Source organism: Euleptes europaea, chromosome 10 (genome assembly GCF_029931775.1).
Source record: "Euleptes europaea isolate rEulEur1 chromosome 10, rEulEur1.hap1, whole genome shotgun sequence".
In the NCBI taxonomy this organism is placed as follows: Eukaryota; Metazoa; Chordata; class Lepidosauria; order Squamata; family Sphaerodactylidae; genus Euleptes; species Euleptes europaea.
In genome coordinates this window covers 40,526,365-40,552,039 of record NC_079321.1, presented here as the reverse complement: position 1 = coordinate 40,552,039, position 25,675 = coordinate 40,526,365, and the positions used below count along the sequence as shown (strand labels likewise).

General features: G+C 42.5%; 1 protein-coding gene across 1 annotated transcript in view; it reads left to right on the top strand.

The window, feature by feature from the left end:
• The window catches only part of DST (dystonin), a 389,172-nt gene that overhangs the window by 85,459 nt on the left and 278,038 nt on the right, over positions 1–25,675 (top strand). The window contains exon 5 of the mRNA XM_056856095.1: positions 10,524–10,585. Within this exon, the coding sequence (XP_056712073.1) occupies positions 10,524–10,585 (62 nt within the window). The remainder of the gene's footprint in view (positions 1–10,523; positions 10,586–25,675) is intronic.

Here is a 25,675-nt window from a genome sequence, read left to right as displayed (position 1 = left end):
TGTGATGCATGTCCTACCCCTTCTCCCCCTTATAGCTCATCCTCATGTGTGGGAAGTCCCTAGTCCTGGGCAACAGGCTCTGGTGATCTCAGGTTCCAGAGCGGCAAGAAGTAGTGATATCACTAAGCATTGGTCACCATGAATAGGCAAGAAAATGAAGGCCCTTGTCATGGAAGCAGGGCCCTGGAGGAGGAGGGATCAGCTGCAAAGCCTTTCTTGGTAGCTAACAGCCCATTCCTGAAGGGGGGGCGAAGCTCCTTAGGACACCAAAGGGGTGTCCCTTTTCAGGATTGCGCTCAAACTGGTATCAGTAGGCTTAGACTGCTGTAACTCTGCATAGAATTGCTCTGCATGTCTCATTGATTTACATCACTGTTGGTGTAAATAAACCTGTTGGATAAAAATATCTTCGGTGTAATCTGACACAAATCTCTAAATTTAAAAATGCTTTTTAGGTTGAAAGCGTTTCCTCCTGTAAGTGGTGCTTGTCCTCCCTTGGCCACACAAAAAAAATCCTTTTGTTTATTTTTTCTCTCTGTTACTTTGTTGCTGAGAAGAATCTTTTGATTCTTCTTCTTTCACCTTCATCAATCAAGGATGGCAGTGTGTTGACTGGAGATTAGTGCAGACAGGAATAATAAAAATCAAACATCAGCTGCTTCATTCGTGTGTCCAGGGGCTGTGATTTTTGGCCTAATTCTGCAACCTGAAGTGCTTGGTTATCCCCTTAGGTTCATAACACGTCTTTTCATATTGGCCGATATGAAAGAAGCGGTAAAGAGCCAAGATTCAGCTATAAAAACATGCAACAGGTAAACAGTGGTATTTTCAAGCCATCCTATTTTCTTATCCTTCTTTGCTGCAGAGGCACATGATGTAACTACAGATTTTGCAGCTCAGGCAGAGCAATCCTAATGAGGGGGGCTGAAAGGGGATAGGATGCGGCATGACCCCTGCTTCAGCATTAGTACCACTTGCGCTGGCTAAGGGGGCACTTATGCAGGCCCAGGGCAACTTACACCGCCTCTAGGAAGCAGCGTGGCAGCACGAGGCTTGGACACCGGCTCTGCCTCCCCAGCAGCTTTTTCCCGGCGCAAGGGCTTACACCGGCGTCACTTTGACGCCGGTGTAAGCCCTTGCGCCGGGAAAAAGCTGCTAATCCCTTTTGGCCCGGGAGTGCCCCTTTTTGCAAGTGCCAACTTATGCATGCAGAAAGGCAGGCCTAGCCCTGTGGGAACGAATAGAGAGTTTCACAGGGTTTTCTTAAAAAAGGCATTTTTGCTCAGGTGGAGGTGCTGCTGCGTCATCTCCAGCCGCTTCTTAACTCCCCCCCCCTTAGGATTGCACAGTTAGTGACTTAAATTATTATGTTGTTTGCCATTGCATAGTTTGCACTACTTCCGGATACTGCTTTAGCGTGGTGCTTGGTGTCACACCGGGCCAGAACTATCTTGAAGGTTTGCATCCGCTTCTGCAAGGATGGAGGCTAGTGGGGAGCCGAAGCAAGTTTGCTGTGATGCTGGGATGGCACCGCAGGATCTGCTACTGCCACTTTGACTGTGCAAGATGCTGACCTACAGTGCAATCCAATCGCAGAGTTACTCCAGCTTCAGGGCCAAACTAGATGATACGTGTAGGGCCCCAGCTGCTGCCATCAATATTCTTGGAGCCTGTCAACAGGGCAGACAGCCCCTCCTCCTGCTGAAGCAGCTCCATCCCCTCTGTGTTGCACTCCGAGAAGAAGAAGAGTAGATTTTTATACTCCCCTTTTCTCCACCTTAAGGAGTCTCAAAGCAGCTTACAGTCATATTCCCTTCCTCTCCCCACAACAGGCACCTTGTGAGGTCGGTGGGGCTGAGAGTGTTCGGAGACAGCTGAGTCTGGCCCAAAGTCACCCAGCAGGCTTCACGCGGAGGAGTGGGGAATCAAACCTGGTTCTCCAGATTAGAATCTGCCGCTCTTAACCACTACACCACGCTGGCTCTCTGATGTGACGTGTGATTGCAAGTCAGGGAACCCCTGAATTGACTCAAGTCACATATTGCCTAGTTTGGGCCCTGAATCCACTGATGCCAGAGGGCTTAGACTGGAGTAATTTACACACGATTCCCTGTTTCTTCTCTGCTTGGGATAGAAGCCTGGCTGCTTAGTTCACTGGCCATTCAAAATGAGTATTCCGATTCTCTGTCAGCTGCTTGTAGGGTGGTGGGAAAAGTTGTGCACAAGAGGGAATATTCATCAGGTACAGTTTTCTGAGCTCTGCATGATAGCCTGCACAATGACAGCTGAGTTGTTGATGTCTTCTGCGGATGAAAGGATAGGGAGTAGTAGCAGCTACCGAATATGTCATCTGGCTGGCTGCAGTTCAGCAAAATGTTCTTCAGTTTTGTTTTAAACTGCAGAGTATTTCTCCTGGGATGATGTTAAATTCAGAGTTATTCTGTGACTGTCTGGTATTCCTTGGAGAGCATAACTGAACAGTGAGATCATACATGTACAACGAACCGTGCCTCCATTTCCAGTCTTAGCAGGTTTAAAAATCTCTTATAGTGAACTGATTCATCTGTAAAGATTCTGTGTGCAGAGAACCACAGGCAAGAGGGCCAAAAAGAAAAAGTACTTTCCCATTATTTGACAAGTGTTCTGTTGTTTTTTTAATCTGAAAATTGTTGTATCCTTTGTATCCCTTCACACTTGAACCGGGTCTAAGAAGCAAAGGGGGTGGTGGAAATTGAAAATAAAAGCATGTTTTCTGTCAGTTTAAGTAGTTGCAAAATGCTCATTGTTACGAAAACTGGTGGTGTGTTTGTACTGAGGAATCTGTGTGCTTCTTCATAGCAAAGAGGAGAATGCATTTTACTGCTCTGCTTCATCTCTATCCCTGAGGGCTTCACTGTCCAGTATCAGAGATGGTGGACAAGGTTTGACTTCCTTGTATATTTGTTGGCAGGAACTAAATTTTATTCTGAAAGCATCAGTGATTACTATGTATTTATACAGAGGAACATAAAAAAGAGATAAACAACAGCTTTTTTTATTTATACATACCCTGCCGTGCTCAGGGCGGCTAATATAAAAACATATACATATATGTATATAATACAAACATTAAACCACAATTAAAATCATAACTAAGCCAATACATATTATATATAGATGGAACCTTAAACACTATTCTACCTCAGGGAGGATGGTTCGACAAGGCGTCCGTGCACCAAGAATAACAATAGGAGACCCAACAGCCAACATCAGTGTTGGTCCTTCAGGGGGATGGAGACAGAAGAACACAAGGAAAGGGAAAACACAAAGGGAAAAAAGGAAGGTAACAGGAAGGGAAGGGGAGAGGAAAGGGAAGGAGAAGGAAGGAAGAGAAGGGGAAGGGAGGCCAAGCTTAAGATGTAGTTCCGTCACTGACCTCAACCGTAAGCCTGGTGGAATAACTCTGTCTTTCAGGCCCTGTGGAACTGGGCCAAGTCCCGTAGGGCATGGGTCTCACTAGACAGAGAGTTCCACAGGGCCAGGGCAAAAAAAGCCCTTGCTCTGGTTGAGGACAGCCAGATGATTTTCAGGCCAGGGATCACTAAAAGGTTGCTTCCAGTAGAGCATAACGCTCTCTGAGGGATACATGAAAAAGATACAAGCAACGAATTACAGAAAGGGTTGCCACCTCCAGCTTGGGATGTTCCTGGAGGTTTGAGGGCAGAACCTGGGGTGGATGGAGTTAGGGGAGGTGAGGGAGCTCAGCAGGGATGTGTCTGCCCTCCAAAGCTGCCATTTCCTCCAAGGGAAGAATTTTGGAGACCAGTTGTGGTTCTGAGAGAACTCCAGACCCTACCTGGAGGTTGCTAACCCTAAGCACAGGTGAGCATTAGTAGCAGTCATATTGGCATCCCCCCCTGCCTCCAAGGAGCTAGTGTGGCATATGTTGGGTTAGCCTTTTCTCCCTTGTGATGACTCTGTGTGGTAGGTTACACGGGAAGAAGATCACTAGCTCAAAGCCATTCAGTAAGTTTCACAACTAAGTGGGAATTTGAACGTAGGTCCTCCAGGTCGGATTTGGCCACTCTATCCACTGAAGCTCACAGGTTTTCACCTTTTGGAAGCTGTTGGCATGACCTGAAAATAAAAATAAAACAATACCAGTTTTGTTTGAAAAAAATAGTTTGTTTTCAGAAAAAAAGGAAAGATAAAATACTTGATGTTGTGTTTTTTTAATCTGAACTGTAAACCACAGTAAGAATATTTTAAAAATAATTTAATAAAGCAGAGAATTCTAGTTTGTTTTTTTTGTCATGGCTGTTTCTGCTCTAGTCTTTTACCAGAGCAACTTGGAAATTTGCTCTAGACATGAGAACATTGTCATCTTCTTAAAAGTGCTCTCTCTGCATTATGGCTGCTTCAACTGAAGATGCCGGGGATTGAACCAGGGACCTTCTGCATGCCAAGCAGATGCTCTACCACTGAGCCATGTTTTGCTCTTCCTTCCTGAAGTACCGAGACTACCGAGACTTTGAACAGAATGTCCTGAGGGGTTGCAACGTCCCCTTTTGTGAATGCTGCCATCGCCCCCCACCCCCAAAGGCAGTTTTCAATGCAGAAACCGCGGCAGGGAAGAGAAGGCAGAAACCAAGCACAAAAGCTGAGCCCGACCTAAGCCTCTCTCACGGAGCCCGCAACGGCTCCCCCTCAGACCAGAGACCCTGGGGAGGGGGAGGAAACGCCGGAGGGCTCCAATTTGCCCGTCTGAGCCGCCTCAGGGGGCGAAACTCATCCCCGGCGTGCGCAGCGCAGCCTCCCGTCCCCCACGCTGCTTGAGGAAGAAGCCACCGCGGCTCCCGCCAACTGCGCGGGAGGGGACAAGGGAGGGAAGGGGGTAAGGAACGTTGGCCTCACGTGATGCGGCGTGGCCAGTGGCGAGGTGGGTTTCGGGCCTGGTGGGGCGGGAGGGGGAAAGAGTGAGAGAGCGAGTTGCTGACTGAGGCGGCTTCCTCCCTTTCCTCGTCTGGGGAGCCTGAGAAGGGGGGTGGGAGGGGGAAGAGCCCTGCGTGGGGTCTGAGGGAGTTTTCCAACCGTCTTAGGTGACCCCTGTGAAAGGGTCGTTCGACCCCAAAGGGGTCGCGACCCACAGGTTGAGAACTGCTGAGTTAGATCTAACAATATCAGGACTTTCATTAACATAGAACAAGAACAATGACCGTATTTCAGTTTATCAGGCTTTTTGTAATTTGTCATGCCTCATAAATGAAACGTACTCAGTCAGTGCTTTTATCTCATGCTGTCTTGAACCAGAATGCAATACAAAGGTTTGTGGCAGTTTTCTGTTTCATAGGAATTTCTTCCTCTTTCTTTTTATTCTGTATTCCTCCCTCCCTTGTTCTGGAACCACTTAACCCTCCCCAGCTTTATCCTTTCTCCTCCTTTTGTTCACCCCTTATCCCTGTACTCCTAATATTGATTATCAATTTTTAAGTTTACACCTTTTTGTTTTGGGAAGTACTGAGCATCCTGTTGGCAGTGGTGTCCCGTTCACACGGGAGTTCACTGCTTATTTTTTTTTCCTATGCAGATCATTCTGTGTACAGCTGTGGTCTTCAGCAGTTCCAGTCCCAAAACACATACTGGGCGAAAACGCATGGTCACTTTATCCTCCTTTAATCCCTGTTTTAGCCAGGATCGAACGCACATTAAGCGAAACGCATGCGTTCGATCCAGGCTGAATCCTGGCTGAAACAGAGATTAAAGAAGGGTAAAGCGACCATGCGTTTTCGCCCTTTGACTCCCAAGCGTAAGGATGGAACCCTTTAACTTGCAAGCATGTAACATTAGAGTCAATGTGACAGGGTAAGCTGGTTGTATGGCCTCACTCATGTCAAGGCCAGGACCGTGGGCAGCAGAACAAGGACGTTGGCGAGAGGAAATACGCCACAATAAGGTCCCCAGCCTTTTTGACCCTGCAGGCCCCTTTCGAATTGGAACACAAGGTGGTGGGGTGCCGCCACAAAACAGATGAAGCAGAAAGCAGAACCAGCCACAAAATGGTGGGGAGTGAGACCATGCACAACTCTAATCAAGTAGAAGCTCCATGTGGCGCAATGCCCTTTTAACTTCCTTGCTCACGCAAGTTATGCAGTTGAAGAGCCCTGTGCTGTAGTGGCAGCTGTCGTCAAAGCAATTTTAAACAATCTGCACAGATCTCCAGTGGCCAATCAGAAGCCCTGCTGGGCAAAACCCCCACCTGGTCCTGCCCACTTTCTAAAAACACTTGGAGGGCACCAGGAAAAGTTTTAGTGGGCGCCATGACACCCACACTCACCATGTTGGGGACCCCTGCACTAAAAGATGCACCATGGCGAGGAGCAAGCCTAGGGTCAGAAGCATGCCTTGTCTCTCTCTGAGTTCCCTCACCTCACTGTTCCACTACTCCCTCTCTGCATGCAAAGAGAAGCAGGAGATCTGTCACCCCGATGCATGTGCGCTAGGAACAGGTCCTTCCAAAAAGCAGCACAAAATGGCAGCTCTGTAGGAATTTGTAGCCCATCAAGTGGAGCTTCGCAACCCACCTGAGGGTCCCAACTCATGAACTGAAGACCACTAGTGTACACTGTGCAGGGCCACACGAGCAGCCAGCTTCCCCGATGCCATGACGGCCTCATTTTCAGTCACTGCTATGAGGGCTAAATTGTTATATATGAGAAGCATTGTGTGGAGCAAACAAGGTGCTGGTCCTTTGAAAATGTCAAATAATAATTTGTAGTGAAGGCCGAAGTCTATCAGAAAAACAGTGTGATTCATGCACCAGTTTCATCCGTGCCAGTTTCAGGACTAACGAGCAATGGGATGCTTTGATAGCACTACAGAATTTGTAACTGAGTGATGTATTTTCTTTTTTTCTTTTTTGCAAATTCAAGAACAGCCATTCAGTTCTAATCACGGCTGCGTTTCAGTCTTGAATTAATCGATGGCATAGTGGAGTCATTGAAAAGGAACGTGGATGGCATTTGCCAGAAATGAATAACAACAAAATAAGCAAATTGATAGATTTGTGTTGCCTTGCAAGTTAAACTGGCAGAACTTTCATAGTTGCAAATACTATGCCAAGAAGCTTCTGAATGCAATCATTATGCTGTAGAAAGCAGACCCTAAATAAAAATGTAATGCTAATATCCTAGGGTGGGCTTTTCTCTCTCTCGCAGCTGCTTCATTTCCAATGACTTCATTGGAAATTCACTCAGAAACACAGGCAGCTGAATAGAGACTTTGAACGTCATACACAATGGTGGGCCCAGAAACTCATTTCCCTCCCTAGCTGACATATTTTCCAAAATTAATTTTTTTTAGCACTGCACCTGAACTCAGTGGGTTGACAGCAAGCTCTCTCATTTCTTTTCTTTAGACATACTTGAACCAAGACATACTCTTCTTATTTTGCAGAAGGAAAAAGTGGATCACTTGATAATGTTATTGTAAGAGTTTCTGTCTCGTCTTTGCATAAGAGATTCAGGGCAGACAGATACACGATAGGCAAAAAGTAACCTATTTATCTTGCTTTGTACAATGAAGATCTCAGTACTAATGCCATGTGCACTCTACATACTATATACTCACTGTGTAGGAAGGTAGATTGCTGTGATTTAGTTGCATCTAGCTAAAGAATAATCAAGAACAGTCCCACACAGAATGCTCTAGAGCAGTGTTACTCACTCTGTGGCTTATGGAGACCTTGGGCTAGTCACACACTCTCAGCCCCACCTACCTCACAGGGTGTCTGTTGTGGGGAGGGGAAGGGAAGGTGATTAAAAGCTGGTTTGATTGTTCCTTAAGTGGTAGAAAAAGCCAGCATATAAAAACCAACTCTTCTTCTTCTAAATTATCAGAGTACCTCAGTACATGTAGGGTTGTCAGTCCCCAGCACTCCTGAACTTTAGCCAGCCTTTGTGTATCTGGAGTAAGGGGAAGAGCTTCCCACTTTTTCTTCATGAGACACAGCGGGTTGGATGAGAGAGAAAGAAATTGTCAAGTTCCTGGCTGTGAAGAAAGGAGAATAACACAACCATCACTACTTCCATGAGGCCCACTGTTCAGGGAGGCGCACAACTTACCCATCCTCCAGTCCTTCCAGCAGTGGCTGTTTTAAGGTTGGAGCCACCTGCCAGACGCAAGCCTCACCAGGCAATGGTCTTGCTCCCTGTCCTGGAAAGTAGAAGTGCCACATTGGGGAAGAGCCACAGATAGCTTATCAAAGAATTGCATGCAGCTCCTGAGCCGCTGAGTGAATATCATTGCTCTAGAGCAGTGGAGTTTTGAAGTATGAAGGCTTGCATGGCAACTGGTCGGTCTGAATGGAAAATATTTCTAGCCTTTTCACCAATCCTAGTCACACTACCACAAACTGAATTTCCAAGTGCAATGGCATGTTTAGGATCACCGCGAGGCTGCAAACTGGAATACAAATGGTACCTAATTCCACATTTTCCTATGATCTCGCTGTGACCGACAGCAAAATGGCCTGCCCCTTTTTGGTCCATAGCCAATCCCTTTATGTCTGTCCAGAAGGTGAGATAAGAAAGTAATAGCCAACCAGAACCCATGGAATTCTAGGAAACTAGAAGGGAATGGAGTGAAAGAAAGGAAAAAAGGTTTGCATGGTGGTTTTCAGGTCAGCCAAGCTGGTTTAGGAAATCCGGGGTCTCAGAGTCTGACTGTTGATGAGGCAGAGTAGTGTACTCTGGTGGCTGATGAGGGCTCATGCTTAGTCATTGGCCATTATAACTATAAAGGGAAATCAAAAGCTCTGGCATTGAGTGAAACAATGAAACTAACCCTCTAAGGTCAAATTAAAAGTTCACCCTATTAGTTGCTTTCTGCCTCTGAGCAAACCATTTATAACAGTAACATTTCCCGTGGACTCTGCCCATTGGAAACTCTGCGTTACGGTGGTTAGCATTCCAGCGTCTTTCCAAGTAATTCTCTGACCCGGGGGTCCCCAATCTCTCGAATCCTTGTGGGCACCTTTGGAATTTTGAGAGGGGGAAGATGTTAATCTACCATGGACATTTTTCAGCCTTAATATGGTAGGGCTACGCCACTGCTTAGGTTCCTACTTAAGTACAACTAGGAAGTACGGTATAGCTGGGAACAATGGGAGTCCTTTCACCTGACCTGGGAATGTACAATTTTGTTTACATTAATTAAACGTGCATGGGATACTGGCCATATACAAAAAAACAAAAACAAAAAAAAAACACCACAGTTTTTAAGAGGTTGCTGTCTGAAGTGACCTGCGCAGTTAAATCCCCAAACAGGCTCTTCCTGCAATATCCCTGTTGTGAAATGCAGCATAAAAGGCCATTATTTGGTTTGCTGTAGCAGGCTGGTGACTGCTAATGTTTGCTTTCAAGTGGGAGGTTTTTTTTACCCCTTCCGCCAGTCTTTCGTAATAGGTATTTTTATCTCCAACCTCCCCCCCCTAAAAAAAATCCCAGAGGAAAAGTAGTTGCAGCCTGAAGTTTAAGAGTTTAAGAAATGAACCTCTAAGGTTGCCTTTCCCTCTGAGAATGAAGGGACAGCTCCTTAAAAACAAGCAAGAATGGAATGCAAAACTGGTGAAGTTAATGTGCTGTATGGGTTAGTACTGCAATACCTGTGTTTTGTTTCAACTTAATCGCCTTAGTCATGTTTGATTTGGATAGGAACTATAAGTCGTCTTAGGGACTGGAAGCGCTACTATGTTTTCCTTCTTTTGGTCAGATGTTAGCAATCATTCTTCAGACTTGTTAGCAATCATTCTTCCAACTGTTGTTCAGAGTATGAGAGACTTTTTAAAAAATAAGAATGGTTAGATTTAAGAGCTTTTCAGTTTGAACTTTACTCCTCTTGCTCTTCATTGTTTTTTGAGTGGGGTAAGGAATGTCAAAGTTACATGCTTGCCTGCATCTGACTTTGCTCCGTTTTACTGCTAGTTGTCATAGATGAGTTTGCAAAACACCCTGGCATTTAGTGCTCAGTTACTTTCCATGTTCTGACATTCTCCCCAATGCAAGGGTATCTGGCATCTTGAGGTATAGTCTTCTGCCTTCTGATAATACTTTGTGGTAATACTGTAGCTTAAAATATGACAGAATTTAAAAAGTAATAAGTACTAAGGTTCTGTTAAGGTGCCCTAACATTTTTTAAAGACACAAAATAGTGTCTTCACTTTACAGTTGTCATAGTAACACTGCCCTATATATAAAATGTGTGGTTATCATCACTAGTAATTACAACCGTTAAAATAAAGAGGCATAATGTATGACTACAAATTAGAATTAGAGGTGTAATCTGGAAAGAAGCTGTGCTGATGTTTTTAAAGCAAATCACTTGTGTTTTTTAACAATGTTTAAAATATTTTTATCTTCTCGAATAATTCTGCCATCTAAGACACTGCTTTTACCAACTTTTACTTCTGGTAAGGTGTAGCACCCTAAAGTCTTCGTAAGTGCTGTTTTAAAAAAATACTGAGATCTTTTTTGTTTTTTTCTTCTCAGATGAACGGGACAAAGTACAAAAGAAAACCTTCACAAAATGGATAAACCAGCACCTTCTGAAGGTCAGTTTATTCACACACTCATCATGTTTAATGTTGGCTTTTGAGATTATAGCATCTGCCAGTAGGTGCTGATTCCTAGATAGAGAAATTGTGCCTAATCTTCCTGATGCTATCAGATGAACTGCTTTAAACATGTAACAGTCTAATTCTAATTATGTTTCCTCAGAAGCAAATTTCAGTGGACTTGCGGGTAAAGTTTGTAAAGTGCTGTCAAGTCGCAGCCTACTTATGACGACCCCTTTTGGGGTTTTCATGGCAAGAGACGAACAGAGGTGGTTTGCCAGTGCCTTCCTCTGCACAGCAACCCTGGTATTCCTTGGTGGTCTCCCATCCAAATACTAACCAGGGCTGACCCTGCTTAGCTTCTGCGATCTGAGGAGATCAGGCTAGCCTGGGCCATCCAGGTCAGGACTCAGTGGACTTACTAGGAAGTAAATATTCTTGGGGTTTTGCAGGCTAAATATATGAATGTCAGATATATAAAGGAATTCTTTTAACTAATAGGAAACTGAAATGTTAAGCTTGTTTGAAGAAATTCATTTATGATGAGTAGTAATGTGGCAAAAGTTTGAAGCCTGTCCAGAAGGCATATCCTTTGAAGTGGTAGCTCAGCCTAATTGTCACCAAATGCAGTCTGTTCATGTTCAGAGAAACTATTACTGTGTTTTAGAGCTAAGGTCCTAATCATTCAAAGCAGCTTCAGGAGTTGAACTTGACTCATACTACTAAGCTGTTATATCAGCAGGACAGCATCAGCATACTCACAAAAAGCTATTATTTTCCGACAGTATCTCCCCCTGGGACCATAGCTGCCCCACAGTGTGTACTTAGTGATTCTGAAGACCACTTGTGCATTCTCATCACCTGTCTGAAAATGTCAGACCACTAAAGAGTGATCTTCTCTGGGGTGTAGAGGGTTTCAGGGATGTTGACCTTCTACTGCAGCCATGCATGCATGTTGTTTGAATATAGTGTTGCATTGTCCAGGAGACGTAGGACCAGTTTACACATGCAGGTACATCACTTGATTACCCATTGCTTGGTACCTTATGTATGAACTGGCCCCAATGAAAAAATATTTGTTGGAGGCTGTCTTACTATTTGTTGATTGACTGATTAAGTGCATGTCACTTTATAGCTAAGAAGCAGAGTCCTGCCCCCAGTGTATTTCCAGACTAAAATTTGCAGCAACAAAAGGAGGAGAGTGAAAGGGATGAACCAGTTCCATGTACTCAGGCTTTGTTTCACCAGGGCAAGGTTCCCATTCTTTTTGATCCTGTGGGCACCTTTAGAATTCTGACCCAACATGGGCACAGCCACAAAATAGCTGCAGAAATGGCTGCTGTAGGAGGCAGAGAGCCACAAAATGGCTACTACAGCTTACCTTCAGTAACACAGTGAGGGTCCTTGTGTTGTTGTGGCAGCTGCTGCCAAAGCAACATTTAAAAAAAATCTACACAGCCAATTGTAAGCCTTGCTGTGCAAAAGCCCTGCCCTCTTTCTAAAAACAGTTGGTGGGCACCAGGAAAGGTGTTGACAGGCACCATGTTGGGACCCCTGCATTGGGGGAAAGGGGGTCTAAGTTGTTGTATTAAGACTTTCATGGGAAAGGTGGGTAGAACTGAGGAGTCTTGTCTGTATTTCTTTACTGTAATGGCATCTGTGTGCAGAGAGAATGCCACTTGATACAATTGTGGTAGAATATTGAAATTCCATGAATGTATTAATCCATAATAAAGAGATTTTTAAAAATGGGAGCAATTTTTCCCCAATGATGTCCACTTTTTAATCTGGCTGTATATTAAAAAGATTTTTTTAAATAGCCCTATCATTTATAGCAAAGGTAACTTCATCTGAACTAACTGGACTAGTTACTAACTAGACTAACTGTACTGCCACTTCAAGACTGTACTAACTACTGACTATATATTACAGCTTACAAATACATTTACACTGTTAATGAAGTCTAGTGGAGCCTAATGCTGGTTTAAGTGTTACTATTACCATTGTTTTCTAACCATTTGTTTAAATATTAACATCTGTTGTTGAGTTTTATATTGAAGAAGCGAAATACTCTTCTGTTTGATTGTGGCAGTGTGCGCTTTCCTTGCAAAACACAGACAGCAGCTTTAGTTGGACATTCCTTTTTGTATTAGTATGTTAACTTTTGTTTATGGGTTTTTTTTTTTTTTAATAAATTTTTATTGATTTTTTAAAGCTATAAATTCTCCATAATTTTGACAACAGCGTAAAAATAATATCACAATCGCAATTATATTGATTGTTGTCTTAATTACCATTAAACATAAAAAATATGACAACTTCCCCATCACCTCCATCTACCTCTTAATAAAGTATTATTAGCCTTCGTTAACATATACTGATCCTAGCATTAATTTCATTCTAAAGTTTCATGTTTTATAAAGTTTTACATTCTGGATCAAAATAAAAAGTAGCCTTCCATTATTCCCAGATCTTGTACATTATCACAATGATTCCTTCAATACTCCCCTTTTCCCCAGTTTCTCCAACTCCACCAGTTCTAGCGTTAAAATGATTTAATCCCTTTATTCTGAAACCTTTGTCCCTTTCCATTTAACATAAATTTAAAATAGCCATGCCACCCGTCCACACTGTCAAAGCCTTCCAATCCAGCAATCATATTTAAGTCAATCCTTTAACCATGGTCTAATACTTCCTTCTGTAACTGAAATAAGTCAGTCAGGTATGGGAACAAGATTTCTTTGTTTTCTCTCATTTCCTCAGGCAAGGTGCATATCCAAAAATAATTCTTTCTGGGCTTAATCCCCATCGTGGCTTCAATCTGTGTTCCTTGATCTGCTCTCTTCTTCCTTGTATCCACACGTCCTTCCATGTCTTTTTTAAATGAAAAGTCCATTTCTTGTACGTCTGGTCTCTTTGTCACCGGCTGGTTACTTTCTTGAACTTCTGTCTTCTTCTTTATATCCTGATATTCTTCCGTGACTTTTTGGGCAGAAGAATCCATTGCTTGTATGTCCATATTTGTAGTCATCATTTGAATTTTCAAGACTTTTATGTCTTCTGTAACCAGATTCAACTTCTGATTACATACCAGTGATGATTGGTCAAGAGTCATCATCACTGAAATCAATTGAGCCATCTGTGTAGAAATCTGTTTTAATTGTTTAATTGTCGCCTCAGAATATTTAGCAAACATGTCCTGTACTTTTTTTTCCATGATTGAATTCAGTAGAATTCCCTTTGATTTCATAAGAGCAGGGCTATGTATTTAGCCAGATCAGGGAGAGGCTCCAGAGTATGTAACTTTATTAAAAATTTGATGGTCATCTAGCAGGAGTCCAGCATGTAGTTAATAGAGAATACTTTATTGTCCAACTTAATATCTTTTTCGGGTTGAAAAAATAAGTATTTAAACTTAAAAAAACTTTTTAAAGTTAAAAATACCAACGAGTTTTACCAGACGCTCTAGATCGGCTGAGCCAGGAAGTATTCCAGGGATTACCTAATCGTAGACCTTCTATCGTCTCTTCTCTATGGTTATTACCTTCAGGAGTGGTTTTGGTGTAACACGAGTAAGACGAATTTCCGGTCTTACGACCTTCTTCCTGTTAATTTGTAGAGCAGTGGAGAGGTAAAGCACAGAGTCTTCCGGTCAAAGGATCCTCTTTGTTGTACACGTGGCTGGAGGACCTTTTTTTCCTCATGTAACTTCTCAAAAGTTCCTCCCTCCCCTTCCTTTAAGAACGCGTCGGATTGGCAGATCTTACATCAATCATTCAAGCTCGTTGTTTTAATTTAAGTTGATCAGTTTGATAAGGCTCCTGCTGCTTTATCTGATGGATCTCATACAACAAAATCATCCAGTTCAATTAAGGGAGAAAAACGGTTACCAGGAATATTTTCTTCAACCCCCTGTTATTCGATGACGCCAGTGAAAGACGAAGGATTCTTATCTACTCACTTGGGCGCCCGGAGGTGAGGCTTTAATCTTAATGTAGTCCTTATGATGTTTATAGGGTGCTGGAGGGTAGAGTCTAAAGCCGAAGTTGCGCGCTGGCGATTTCAATCCCTTCGTGCCCACGGGACCAAACGTCTGAAACTCCGGGGGGCTTATTAAAGCTACCTCAGAGTATTCAGGAGGTCAAACCGCATATATGGCTGCAGGGAATTCCTGCCTCTCAGCCCACTTGCAAGGGCTGGGTTGGGGTGCAATAAAACACCCCAAATCACACGCAAACTTGGATACTCCCCAGGAGCCCCTGGGAAGACGCAGCACTCAGCCCAGCTCAGCACCGGAAGTTCCAACTTTTGTTTATGGGTTGATTGATTTTTTCAATTAGAATAAGTAGTTCAAGAAAAAAATCATGCTGCGTGTAGGCTGTAAATACTGTAGTAGGAAGTTCTTTATTTGTGGAAGACCCCAGACCCAGCTTTTTTCACAGGCAACTAATTGTATGTAACAACTGCTGGCCCTGGATAGCACACCACTCATGTCTCCTTCCTCACTGACTGACAGCCTAAGGTTCCTGAGGTTGGGGGCCGAATGGGCTTAGGAGGCGGGATGACTGCTATGCCGGCATCCATGCCACTTGTGCTGCGCAAACTGGCACGGACACCAGTGTAGGGGCACCTATGCCCCCCCCTTCGGACCGTGGCACTGCTTCCCGCCCGCATCCTCCCGCCTGCAAGTCCCCACGTCGGCATCCCAGAATGGTATGAAGACTGAGCCCCAGTCTTGTACCAGTAGTGTAACCACAATTACTGGGTTAGGTCGGTAAACTAAATACAAACCATGAAGCTTAAAAAGCTTTATTGTTAGAAAAGTTCAAAAAGAGATTAAAATACAAATCACATAGTCAATAGGCAAGCTGGCATGTAAAAACAATGAATCAAGCTGGCTTCTTAAACTCACTAAGCTGTTACATAGTTACTGATCTTAAAAGCTACAAAGATGATGTTCAGAGCTGCAGAGTGACAGGCTGAGTGTAGAGAAAGAGTGACCACCATACCGCTTTGCCAAAACATACGGAAAAATGACCCCAGGTGAGATGACCCATAGCTCCCAATCAAGGTGGATTCTTGGGAGAGGTCTCTGGATGGTTCTAACCAGTCTAAGCTGGAATGACATCCTCAGGAGAAAAGAGCGATCTCACCCACTCCCATCTTCCCACAGATGTACTGGTTCAACTACTTAAGATGGTATGAGCAACTGACCGTGAGGACTAGGCTGTTACCGTAGCAAGCTGCAGGTCACGGAGTTATTTGTGAGGCCAGTGTGAGCTAGGCCTTTGGAAATCTACTGAGTGCTAAGACTTAAACATACAAAATGGATTACAATAAAGTAGCAAAGAACAAAATGGTTCTGGGGGGTGGAGTTGCTGGTAGGCATCTTCCTAACCCCTTTCAGCTCGGGAACATCCCCTTAAGCAACGTTGTGGCCGCACCAGCTTTTCGTTGGCGTAGAATCGCTGTTTGCTATGGGGCTTCCCCCCTTTTTTCTAATTTTTATTTTAAAAAATCCCTGCCCCCCCCCCACTTGGGAGGTGCCACCGCACCACCACGGCCACCCCATCCCCAGCCGCTGTGGCTTTGAGGAGTGGGCTGTGATGCACCCAGTCATTTCAACGGGCCTGGATGAACGTTGCAGTGTGGATGTGTCCAGTTGTGCCCCCATAACCTGAAAGAACACTTACCCTATTGTCATGATGTCATTGGGCATAATGTGTAGTGTTTCTGTGCTTTCTTTGATGCAGAGTGCTGATTCATCAGTCTGCTTTTAAATGTCATAGGTGCAAGGAGATCCCTGCTGAGGAAACACTGTTGAGGTGCCTTGTAACGTCCTTTGATAATCAGGTCTTGATCAATGGCGGCATTCTTGCAGTTGGATTTTGTTCTTTTTGTACTAACAATAAAAACCCAAATTGATAAAGTTTCTGTTTCTTCCAGTGCTCACTTAGGAGGCATACTTAAAAAAAGAAGAAGAAGAAAATAAAAGAATTAGAAATCTTAACACGATCTGATTAAGAATTTTCTAGGTGGATTGTTTTACTTGACAGTCAGTGCAAAGTCCATAGCTGTAATTGATGGGAAGACACCACTTTAATTGTACTTTCACTAAAATAGTGGTACCTGGTTTTCCAGTTCTAGCAGTGAGACCGTGCCTCCACTAATGGTCCAGTGAATCTCGTAGAATGCCATTTCTCTGTATAGATCTATCTACTTAATAAAGCACCCACAGCTGTTGGTTGGTGCACTTCGCAGTAGCCAGATTAACAATGTTAATCTAATTTTTCCTGTCACCAGCTAATATTGTTAATATATTCATTCTCTTTGTTGTGGATTGTTTGCAATTAGATTTGATGAGCTTTGATGAATATTTTATTATTTGTCCTTGTGAGATGTTAACATGTAAGATTATGTTACCAGCTGAAATCAGCCGAGGGCTTTAAATTAATTGATACATTATTCAGTAAGCTGTTCCTTTTTATCTATACAATTTTGCCATATGCAGATTAAGTTTTGAAAATACATTGGCTTATTCCGTATTTCTACTGGTAAGAGTGATACTTATCCCAAGAGAGAATGATTCGTTCTTATATTAGTATACCTTCAGTAAATAGCAGTGCTGGCCCACTTGTTTAATATGACATATTATTATAATATATGATTATTTTTATCTTTTGAAAACTTGAATTTTTCCACATTTATAAATTTTGGGTTTAATTGCAGGTGTTTTCATATAAAAACAAACATTTTAATTTGTATATTCTTTTAACTTTTTATTTAAATTGATCAACTGGTAAGATATAAAAAGTTCATAGAATAAAAAGACAATGTTTTAAAAAATCCAAATATTACTATTCAGTTTCTTTTTCAAGGTATATATTTATTTTACACAGTTCTGTCTGTCTGTCTATCTATCTATCTATCTATCTATCTATCTATCTATCTATCTATCTATTTCATTTTTGGCACTATATTGTAATTAGAGCTGAATTCCAAACCTGAAACTGGTAGAAGAATCTCAAACAGAGTTTTCTTTTCCACTTTAGTTTATATACTTGTTAGTGGAGAGGACCATACAGGACAGGTATTTCTCAGTTCGATCTGAATTAAGTAAAGGGAAATTGGGGCACTGAGTTTTATTCTTTGGGAAAACATATGTCTGTGTTTTAGGCCATAAAAAGTAACTACAGTTTTTCCCCTGAAAATATTCTGCTTCTTTACCATTTAATGTGAAGGTCCAAGATTGCTGTGATTATTACCCTAGGGGCACTGAAATCTCTCTTGTCACAAGCCCCTCCCCTCCCTCCAGTTCCCCTGGAGTTAGTGCAAGCTCACAAACCTATTGTATGTTCGGGCTGTCAAATTTGCTCTGTGGTTCATGGCTGAACCATGTCAATCTCTGATAAAGCTCACAGATCAGTATCTGGAAGAACATCTCTGTGCTCTTCCTCCTGGAGTCCATAGCAACTGACAGTTTCATAGTTACTAACGATACACTCAGCATAAAAAGGGGGTTTCTTCAGCATCCCACAGCTTCACTCATATGCCCTTTATTCCTCATGTTCTTGCTTCAGCATCCCAGACCCCACCCATGCAGCCATTGTTGCTCATGGTCTTTCTATTACATTTAGCAATATTTTCAACACGTGTTTTTTTACGCATTGCCCAGTGTCATGTTTTTTAAAAAGTTTCAGAAACCTCTTCATCTTATTTTCGGTGCAGTGAGGCTTTTACTTGTGTCCAGTTCATTGGTATCTTCTTAAATGGAATTGCTTCTACCAGTTGTCCAAGTGTTACGGAGTCTACTTTGGTACTAAACGACTCTTGGTTCCTTCTCGTCCTATTTTATGCCACCAACATGGTGTAATAGTTAATTTCATTTGCAGAGATAAATTAAATTCAAGTTTTTAATCCTTTTTTGTTTATATCCTAAATATAAGGGTGTTTAGTCCTGCTACAGAAGTAACATCCAGTGTGGGATTTCCGCAGGACAGTCAGTGCAATAGGCCATTATGAGGAATGGAAGGTCTGCACATAGTTTGCATTCCCCATCAAGCTGTTCCACTCTGTGCAGTGCAGGTTATTCATGCATCTACTTTAGATAAGGTTCCTATGCCAGTTCAGAAAAGACAAATGCAGTGAGTGAATTGAAAGATGCTGTAAGGGGAAATGAACAGGACCTCTCCCATCCCATTGCATTTGATTACCCAGCTGCTTCCTTTACCTTGCCTTTGGGCGAAAACGCACGGTCGCTTTATCCTCCTTTAATCCCTGTTTCAGCCAGGATTCAGACCAGGATCTAACGCATGCGTTTCACCGAATGTGCATTCGATCCTGGCTAAAACAGGGATTAAAGGAGGATAAAGCGACCATGCGTTTTTGCCCTTTGTCTCCTTATGAAGCAGTATTTGTTCAGGATTTAGCACCTCATTCAGGGTTTTTTTTCCTATTTAAAACAACTAAAGAATGGAGAAATAGCGCCACCTGCACAAAGGTGCTGGTATCATTTAGCTGCTCTGACAATCTATCGCTTGGGAAGCAGCATAGCATAGCGATGTTAAATCGGGGATGTCTCGGGAGCTTAAAAACACTACAGATTTTCTTTGTAATAGAAAGAGCAGGGAAGGTTTCCTTAGTGAACAGGAAGACAAAGACCTATTTTTAAAAAATAATACCTGTAAATTGTGAGACAATCCACGCAAGAGGGATATCTAGATGGTTCGAAGAAAGGGTTCCTCTGTGTTTCCCTTCTGCTTCAGCCTTCCTTTTTGCCTCAGGTCTTACATGCCAAGAAAATAAATAAATAAATAAATATGTATGTATATATATGTATGTGTATGTGTGTATACACACACACACACACACACACACACACACACACACACACATATGTCAGGGCCTAAAGCAGCAGTGAATTAACATGCATCTGGCAGTGTGTAGATATATTGAGGGATGAAGAGGAAACTTTGCTATGTTTTCCTTGGTCTGCGGCATGTAAATGGGTGCAATCCTACGAACAAATTTCCTGGGAGTAAACCCCACTGAATAAAGTTGGACTTACTTATGTGTAGACCTTAGGATTGTTCCCATGTTGCTTATAAGGCTCTCAGTTATGTACCAACACTAGGCTTTCATTTCCTGTATATATTGAAAAATCTGGGAGGAAATTATCTTTCACATGTGGGGGTCCGCAAAACTCATGGGGAGGAATTTCTCCCCCCCCCACTATTGCTGAGGCTGCCCGCAGGTCCTGATCCTGGCTGGCAAGCCCACAGCAGGCCTGCCAGCCAAGACAGCACCCCCAGTCCCCCCATAATGGAAGTAATGTTTCTGAATACCTATTTTGTGTAGCTTGTACAACAGAAAAAGCAGCTTTCATTTTTTTGAAAAAGGAATCCCCTACCCCATGGTTGGCTCTATGGACGTAACTGGCAAACCCCTGCTGATTTTTGCAGGGACAGATGCTCAGGCATCCTATGTAATATTGCCTGTTTTCTAAAGCATGTGCACTGTTTAACTTAAGCAGCAAACACAGTTGTGATTCTGGGTTCTTTGGGCGGGGTATTGGTTTTGTTAGCACCTGCCATGTGTCAGACCTCCTCGTTTTAAAACTCCTACATCTACTTGTGTGGGAAGGACTGAAGGGTGGGAATCTCTTCCATTTAATTGTGTTGTTAAAATGGGTATGTTGACAAAGAGGGAGATAAATGAGTCAGTCCTATATTGGTTGAGTAAAGAATTTTGAAAAGGAGGAGAAGAATGTATGAAGCAATACTGTTGTTGATAATTATGCCTGACTTTCTAGCATAACACGGAGGGAGGGCTTTGCAGTGAGGATTGCACTGCACAGCGTCAAGGGTTGTGGTCAAGTTTTGACCTTGTATTGTCTCTAAATGCAGTCATTAACTTACACAAGAGTGTACTGAGGAGAACACCACTGTTTATTACCTGAGTACATTCAGCTTTCCCTGTAGGGAAGGAAGAAACGGAATGAAGCCCTAGCCATTAAGAATCGTGCCTGTTCTTATCTCTACAATCCCTTCATCTGCTCGCTGCTTTCCAGGTTCTGTCCCTTGGTCGCGCTGAGATGTGATGGAATGATGAGAGAGTGGCCCAGTGCTGAGGACTGCACGTACATTCTGCTGTTTTTACTTATTTCCTTTAAAAACCCATCCTCTAGTGCAGTGACCAACAGGGTTCTCAGGGCAGTTTACAATACTATCGATAAAAACATGCGCTTGAAAAAAAAAACCTGGCACATTATGACCTAAAGCGAGAAGAAATGCTATTAGAGCACAAAGCAGCTGGACATTCCCAATACAAACAGGGTTTTTTTAAAAAAGATTTTTAAAAAATCTTGCAGAGTACGATGGTATTTATGTCCTTCTAAACAACTGACAGAAAGTAGGGCTTGAGAGAGATTTTATAGAAGGGGTTCCACAACTGAAAAGTCCCTGCCCCTTCTTCTAGCCAATCTGCTATTCAAAGAAAGACCGCAACGTATTACTGCAGTGCGTGGGATCCAGGTATATCCTTTTTTGTAAAGCAGTAGCTTTCAGACTTCTAACTGCTCCATGTTTTGTTTGGCGAACTCCAGCACATTGGCTATGGAATCCCTCCACACTGTAAAGAATTCTGGGCACCTTCCTGGCATGCTCCAATATTGATCTTCTCATTGAGAAGCCCCTCAAATACTTAAAGTTCGTCAGGGTTCTGAGGGATGTGGTTCTTAAACTTCCAAGTCCTGGAAAATGGGAAGTTGTGCAGGCAACAGTTACCTGTTCTCCAGCTCAACAGTGAACTTCTAGTTTAACTCCCTGTGACACAAGTTTCCATTAAGTCCTACTAGTGTCCATTTGTTTGTTCTAATTTTGGGGGCACAATGAAGAAAGAAGATCAAGGAAATTTATACAGTGTTTTGCTAAACCACGTTCAGATTTTTTTTTCTTATTTTAGACTGTCAGCTGTGCTGTGGTCAGCCCATATGTCAATGAGCGGTCAGAGTGAAAGATTATTGTCATTAAGTCAGTGCACAGAAAAGAAGTATCCTGAGAGCCACATAAGTACCTAAGCAGACTGATGCTATATTTACAATGTACAAAGTTGGCATTGAAGGCAGGATTTTTTAAAGATTAGTTTTTCAGCCGGGCAGGAGTCAGTGTACCACATAAACACAGGATATCTGTTCCAGCTAAACTGGGAGTAAACTATCTGAAACAAATTGTGTTTATTACCTATGTACACCCAACTTTCTTTGTAGGGAAGGAAGGAAGAGAATGAGGCCTATTGTGTTAAAGAAAAAAAATCAGTATTCCTTCCCCATTTTCGATGCAGCCATCACCTGAGGGTGCCAGTCCTCCAATCATGGTTGCTTTTTTGTACCTTTTTAGCTGGGGAAACTCTTCTGCTTTAATTTTGACGAACGGCCTCTGCCTTTCCTCCAGTTACAGCATTAACTGGCATTCTCTTTTCTCTCAAGGCTGGCATTCTTGTTCCAGCCAAGCTGCCAAGCCTCCCACACCCAGCTGTGCTATGAATGTTCCACGAGCTTGCCCGCCCGGGGCAGCACATAGCTTAGCTCCCAGATTCTCACAGTAAATCTTGAAGGATCTAACAAATTGTCAGTGCCTTCCCCGGAGATTGGCACCTTACTTGGAAAGCATGTGTAGTCTGCCACTTCAAACGGGCATGCAGACAAGATTCTGCAGCGAAATGTTAAAAGGCGGTAGTGAAATGTTTTCACGCACGCATTGTAGCGATAGTCATTAGCATGTGAACCTATTATCCACCTAGTGCACTTCATAAATTCAGTTCTTCATGGGCGTTTGAGCAATGCCACACATTTTTGTTTACATTTTAGAACACTTCACGGTAAATTTTTTTTAAAAAAGATACATTTTCTGCAGGAGCCAGGAGCATTATCTCCCTGCCTCCCGCCACACAAAGGCTAATGGCCAAAGGAGGGAAATTATAGAAGGATGAAGGATCCTGAATTGTAAAGGATACCTCGCCCAAATTTTGCAGAGAGGCCTTGATTTCCCTCGTTGGCTTGGCAAGTCCAGTGTATGTGCCCATTGTGTTCTTTGGTTGTAGGCCATGTTTCTGTGGGGCATAATGCCACGATATGTTGCTTTTTTGTGCTGCATTTGAAGTTTTTGGGTTGTCTCTTGATACTTGATTTTGATATTTTAATGTCTTTAGACCTCATAAGCAGTCTTAAATATTTTTATGCTGAATGTAGCCTATCAATGTCACGAACAACTGACTAAATAAGCAATGTCCTGCTTATAGCACCACTACTGTTGCAGCCTGCCCATCTTTACCTAGGGATAAGTATGGCAACATGGCCAAATGTTTTAGTTTCAAAGGCGAGTAATGCCACTGCACTTGTGTGTTTGTGTGTAACATTAGCTCTTTAAACGTACTGTTCTTTTTATATAGTGTGTACCTGAGAAGCCAAAACACTTGGGCAGCTGCTAGAGCTGGCTTCCCCAGTACTGACTTAATGTGGTTCATTGGTTGTCCTTGCTTTGACCCACCTCCATGTTTTAAAAAGCAATTTTCCATTTTCTTACAATCTGGTTAAAGCAATTAATACAGCTCACATGATCACCCTTGTGTGGAGCTGTTGGTAAATTTTTCACCTCATGGGGATTATGTAGAGGCAGTGATTTGTGAATTGGTGTCTTTATGTGGCCTTGTGCATGTGGTTTTAACGATTGCTGACACCCTTATTTGAGTGACCTGCTGTCTGAACTAAGGCTTTGTTTTGGTATCTGGCTTGAAAAAAAAGGTAAGGGGTAATCCAAAGTCATGTGTTGTGTATGTACATCCTCATTATTTTGCCCTTGAATGATTGGTTAGTGTGTAGCAAGTGCTGCTTCTGAGATGTCTTTTTTTCATAACCCTCTTTGAAGTAGGATAACTGTATTAAAGCTAAGAGAAGTGCCTAAAGACATTCAAGCAAGGACAAATGAATGCCGGGACTGTGATAATATTCCTTTTCTTTCTGAACATACAAACAGCTAAAGGCCCAAACAATGTAAAAGTTTATTAAGGCAATTATGCAGATATTTCCAAACTATATATTTGATAACACTGGAATATGCGTGATGTGATAACCTAGAAAACAGAATTGTTTTGTAGGAAATCATCCAAGTAGGTAGCTTTTGGTTTGGGTGGGCACGCATTGCATATTCATTAGGTTATTACCAGGAGCAATAATTATTCTGTAAGATTCAAATTGCCAAGGGGTTGTCACAGTTAATTTAAGTTATCCCATTCCTCTAATTATTAGGAAATGCAAATAGAAAACAGATTTCATCTTACTGAGCTATAATAAATTGGTTTGTTTACTATTTATGTGTACATTATCTTTGTTGCATGGTGTATGTGTGGTTTGGTTTGCAGCAGCTGTAGGATTTATACTGGTCTATTTTAATTGTTTTTGCTGTGTGGTCTTCATTCATAATTTGTGAATACAATATGAATTGGCCATTGTGCAAAACACAAGTACCCCCCTCTCCCGACTATTTATTCTTCTAAAAACTGTCTAGATTTTTGACCCAGCATGACAGGGTAGGAGAAAATTATAAGCCTGAAAGGATACATAATAAATTGGTAATAGTTATGCATTTTATGGAAGGATCCTAAAATCAATTGACCAGCCTCTCTTTATGGGCTCATAATGAGAAGTTTTGATGACTGGTCTTATATCTTTGGAGACTTAACCAAGTCTGAGCCACTTAGAAGTGTGTTGTAAGGCCAGGCTACCAGAAACTAGCTATGAGAAAACAACTATTGGAAGTAGTATTGGGCTGTAAATTGGAATATCATCATCAGTTTGGAATCTGCCTGGCAGGAGTATGTGGAGTTGTAGTCTGATTTTTGATGTGTTTATTTTACTGCACTGAGGCAGCCCAAACATTCACATAAATAAAATAGGTATTTCAGAGTTATGACAGCACTAAATTCAATGTCATTTAAGTTGAGCACTGCAGTCTTGTACTCATCCTGCAAATACGAGAATAACATGGCTGTATAGCCCTGACCTGGATGGCCCAGGCTAGCCTGATCTCATCAGATCTCAGAAGCTAAGCAGTGTCAGCCCTGGTTAGTATTTGGATGGGAGACCACCAAGGAATACCAGGGTTGCGGTGCAGAGGAAGGCACTGGCAAACCACCTCTGTAGTCTCTTGCCATGAAAACCCCAAAAAAGGGGTCGCCATAAGTCGGCTGCGACTTGAAGGCACTTTACACACACACATAGCAATGTAGATTTTACTTTGGGTTTTCTAGGCATGTGTAACATCATTCTGGAAAAGACAGGAAAGTGAGTAACTAGAATTATAGTATATTGTATTACTGTCACTTAAAGATGAGGCATGAAGGACCAGAAGGGGAAGTATTTCCTCAGTTTAAGAAAGAAGGCTAGAGTATTGGAAGCCATCTCTTGCTACTTTGCAAACGATATTTGTCTTGAACTACTCATTTCCAGTCCTGCAGAGTTGCAGATGGTGACTAAGGCCACCCACCACAATATATTTCAATTAAATCTATATTAGTAAACTTTTCCCACTGAACTTTTCATTTAATTGAAATTTTATTTAAAATATATATGGGAAGGAGCCTGGGGGGAAATCCAGTGTACACCCTCGCCCAAATCTGAACTCAAATAGTATATTCCCTCCATCCCTGGAGAAACAAAAATGCCCCCATGCCAGTCATTTTGTTCTTGTGGTCCCCTACCCATTCTCAAAATGGGTAGGCTGTTCATAGGCTCAACAAAGTTGAGGACCTTTGGTCTACAGTCCCAAATAAAGAGGGAAGGTCTTGTCAAAGCCATTCTTGAATGTCTAACATCCCATGCAACACAATAAGAATTAAAACAAATTTCATGTTATGGCCAGCATGTATATGCTGGCACAAGGAATGATCATCATTGCCTTCTCTCTTTCTGATGAAGTTTAGAAAGCAATGACCTGGCAATGTTTGTCTGTACCTGTGGCACACTCATGGCGTCACTCTAAAACAAGGGTGCCTTTTGGGAACAGCTGTGAAGAGCCCCATGGCACAGAGTGG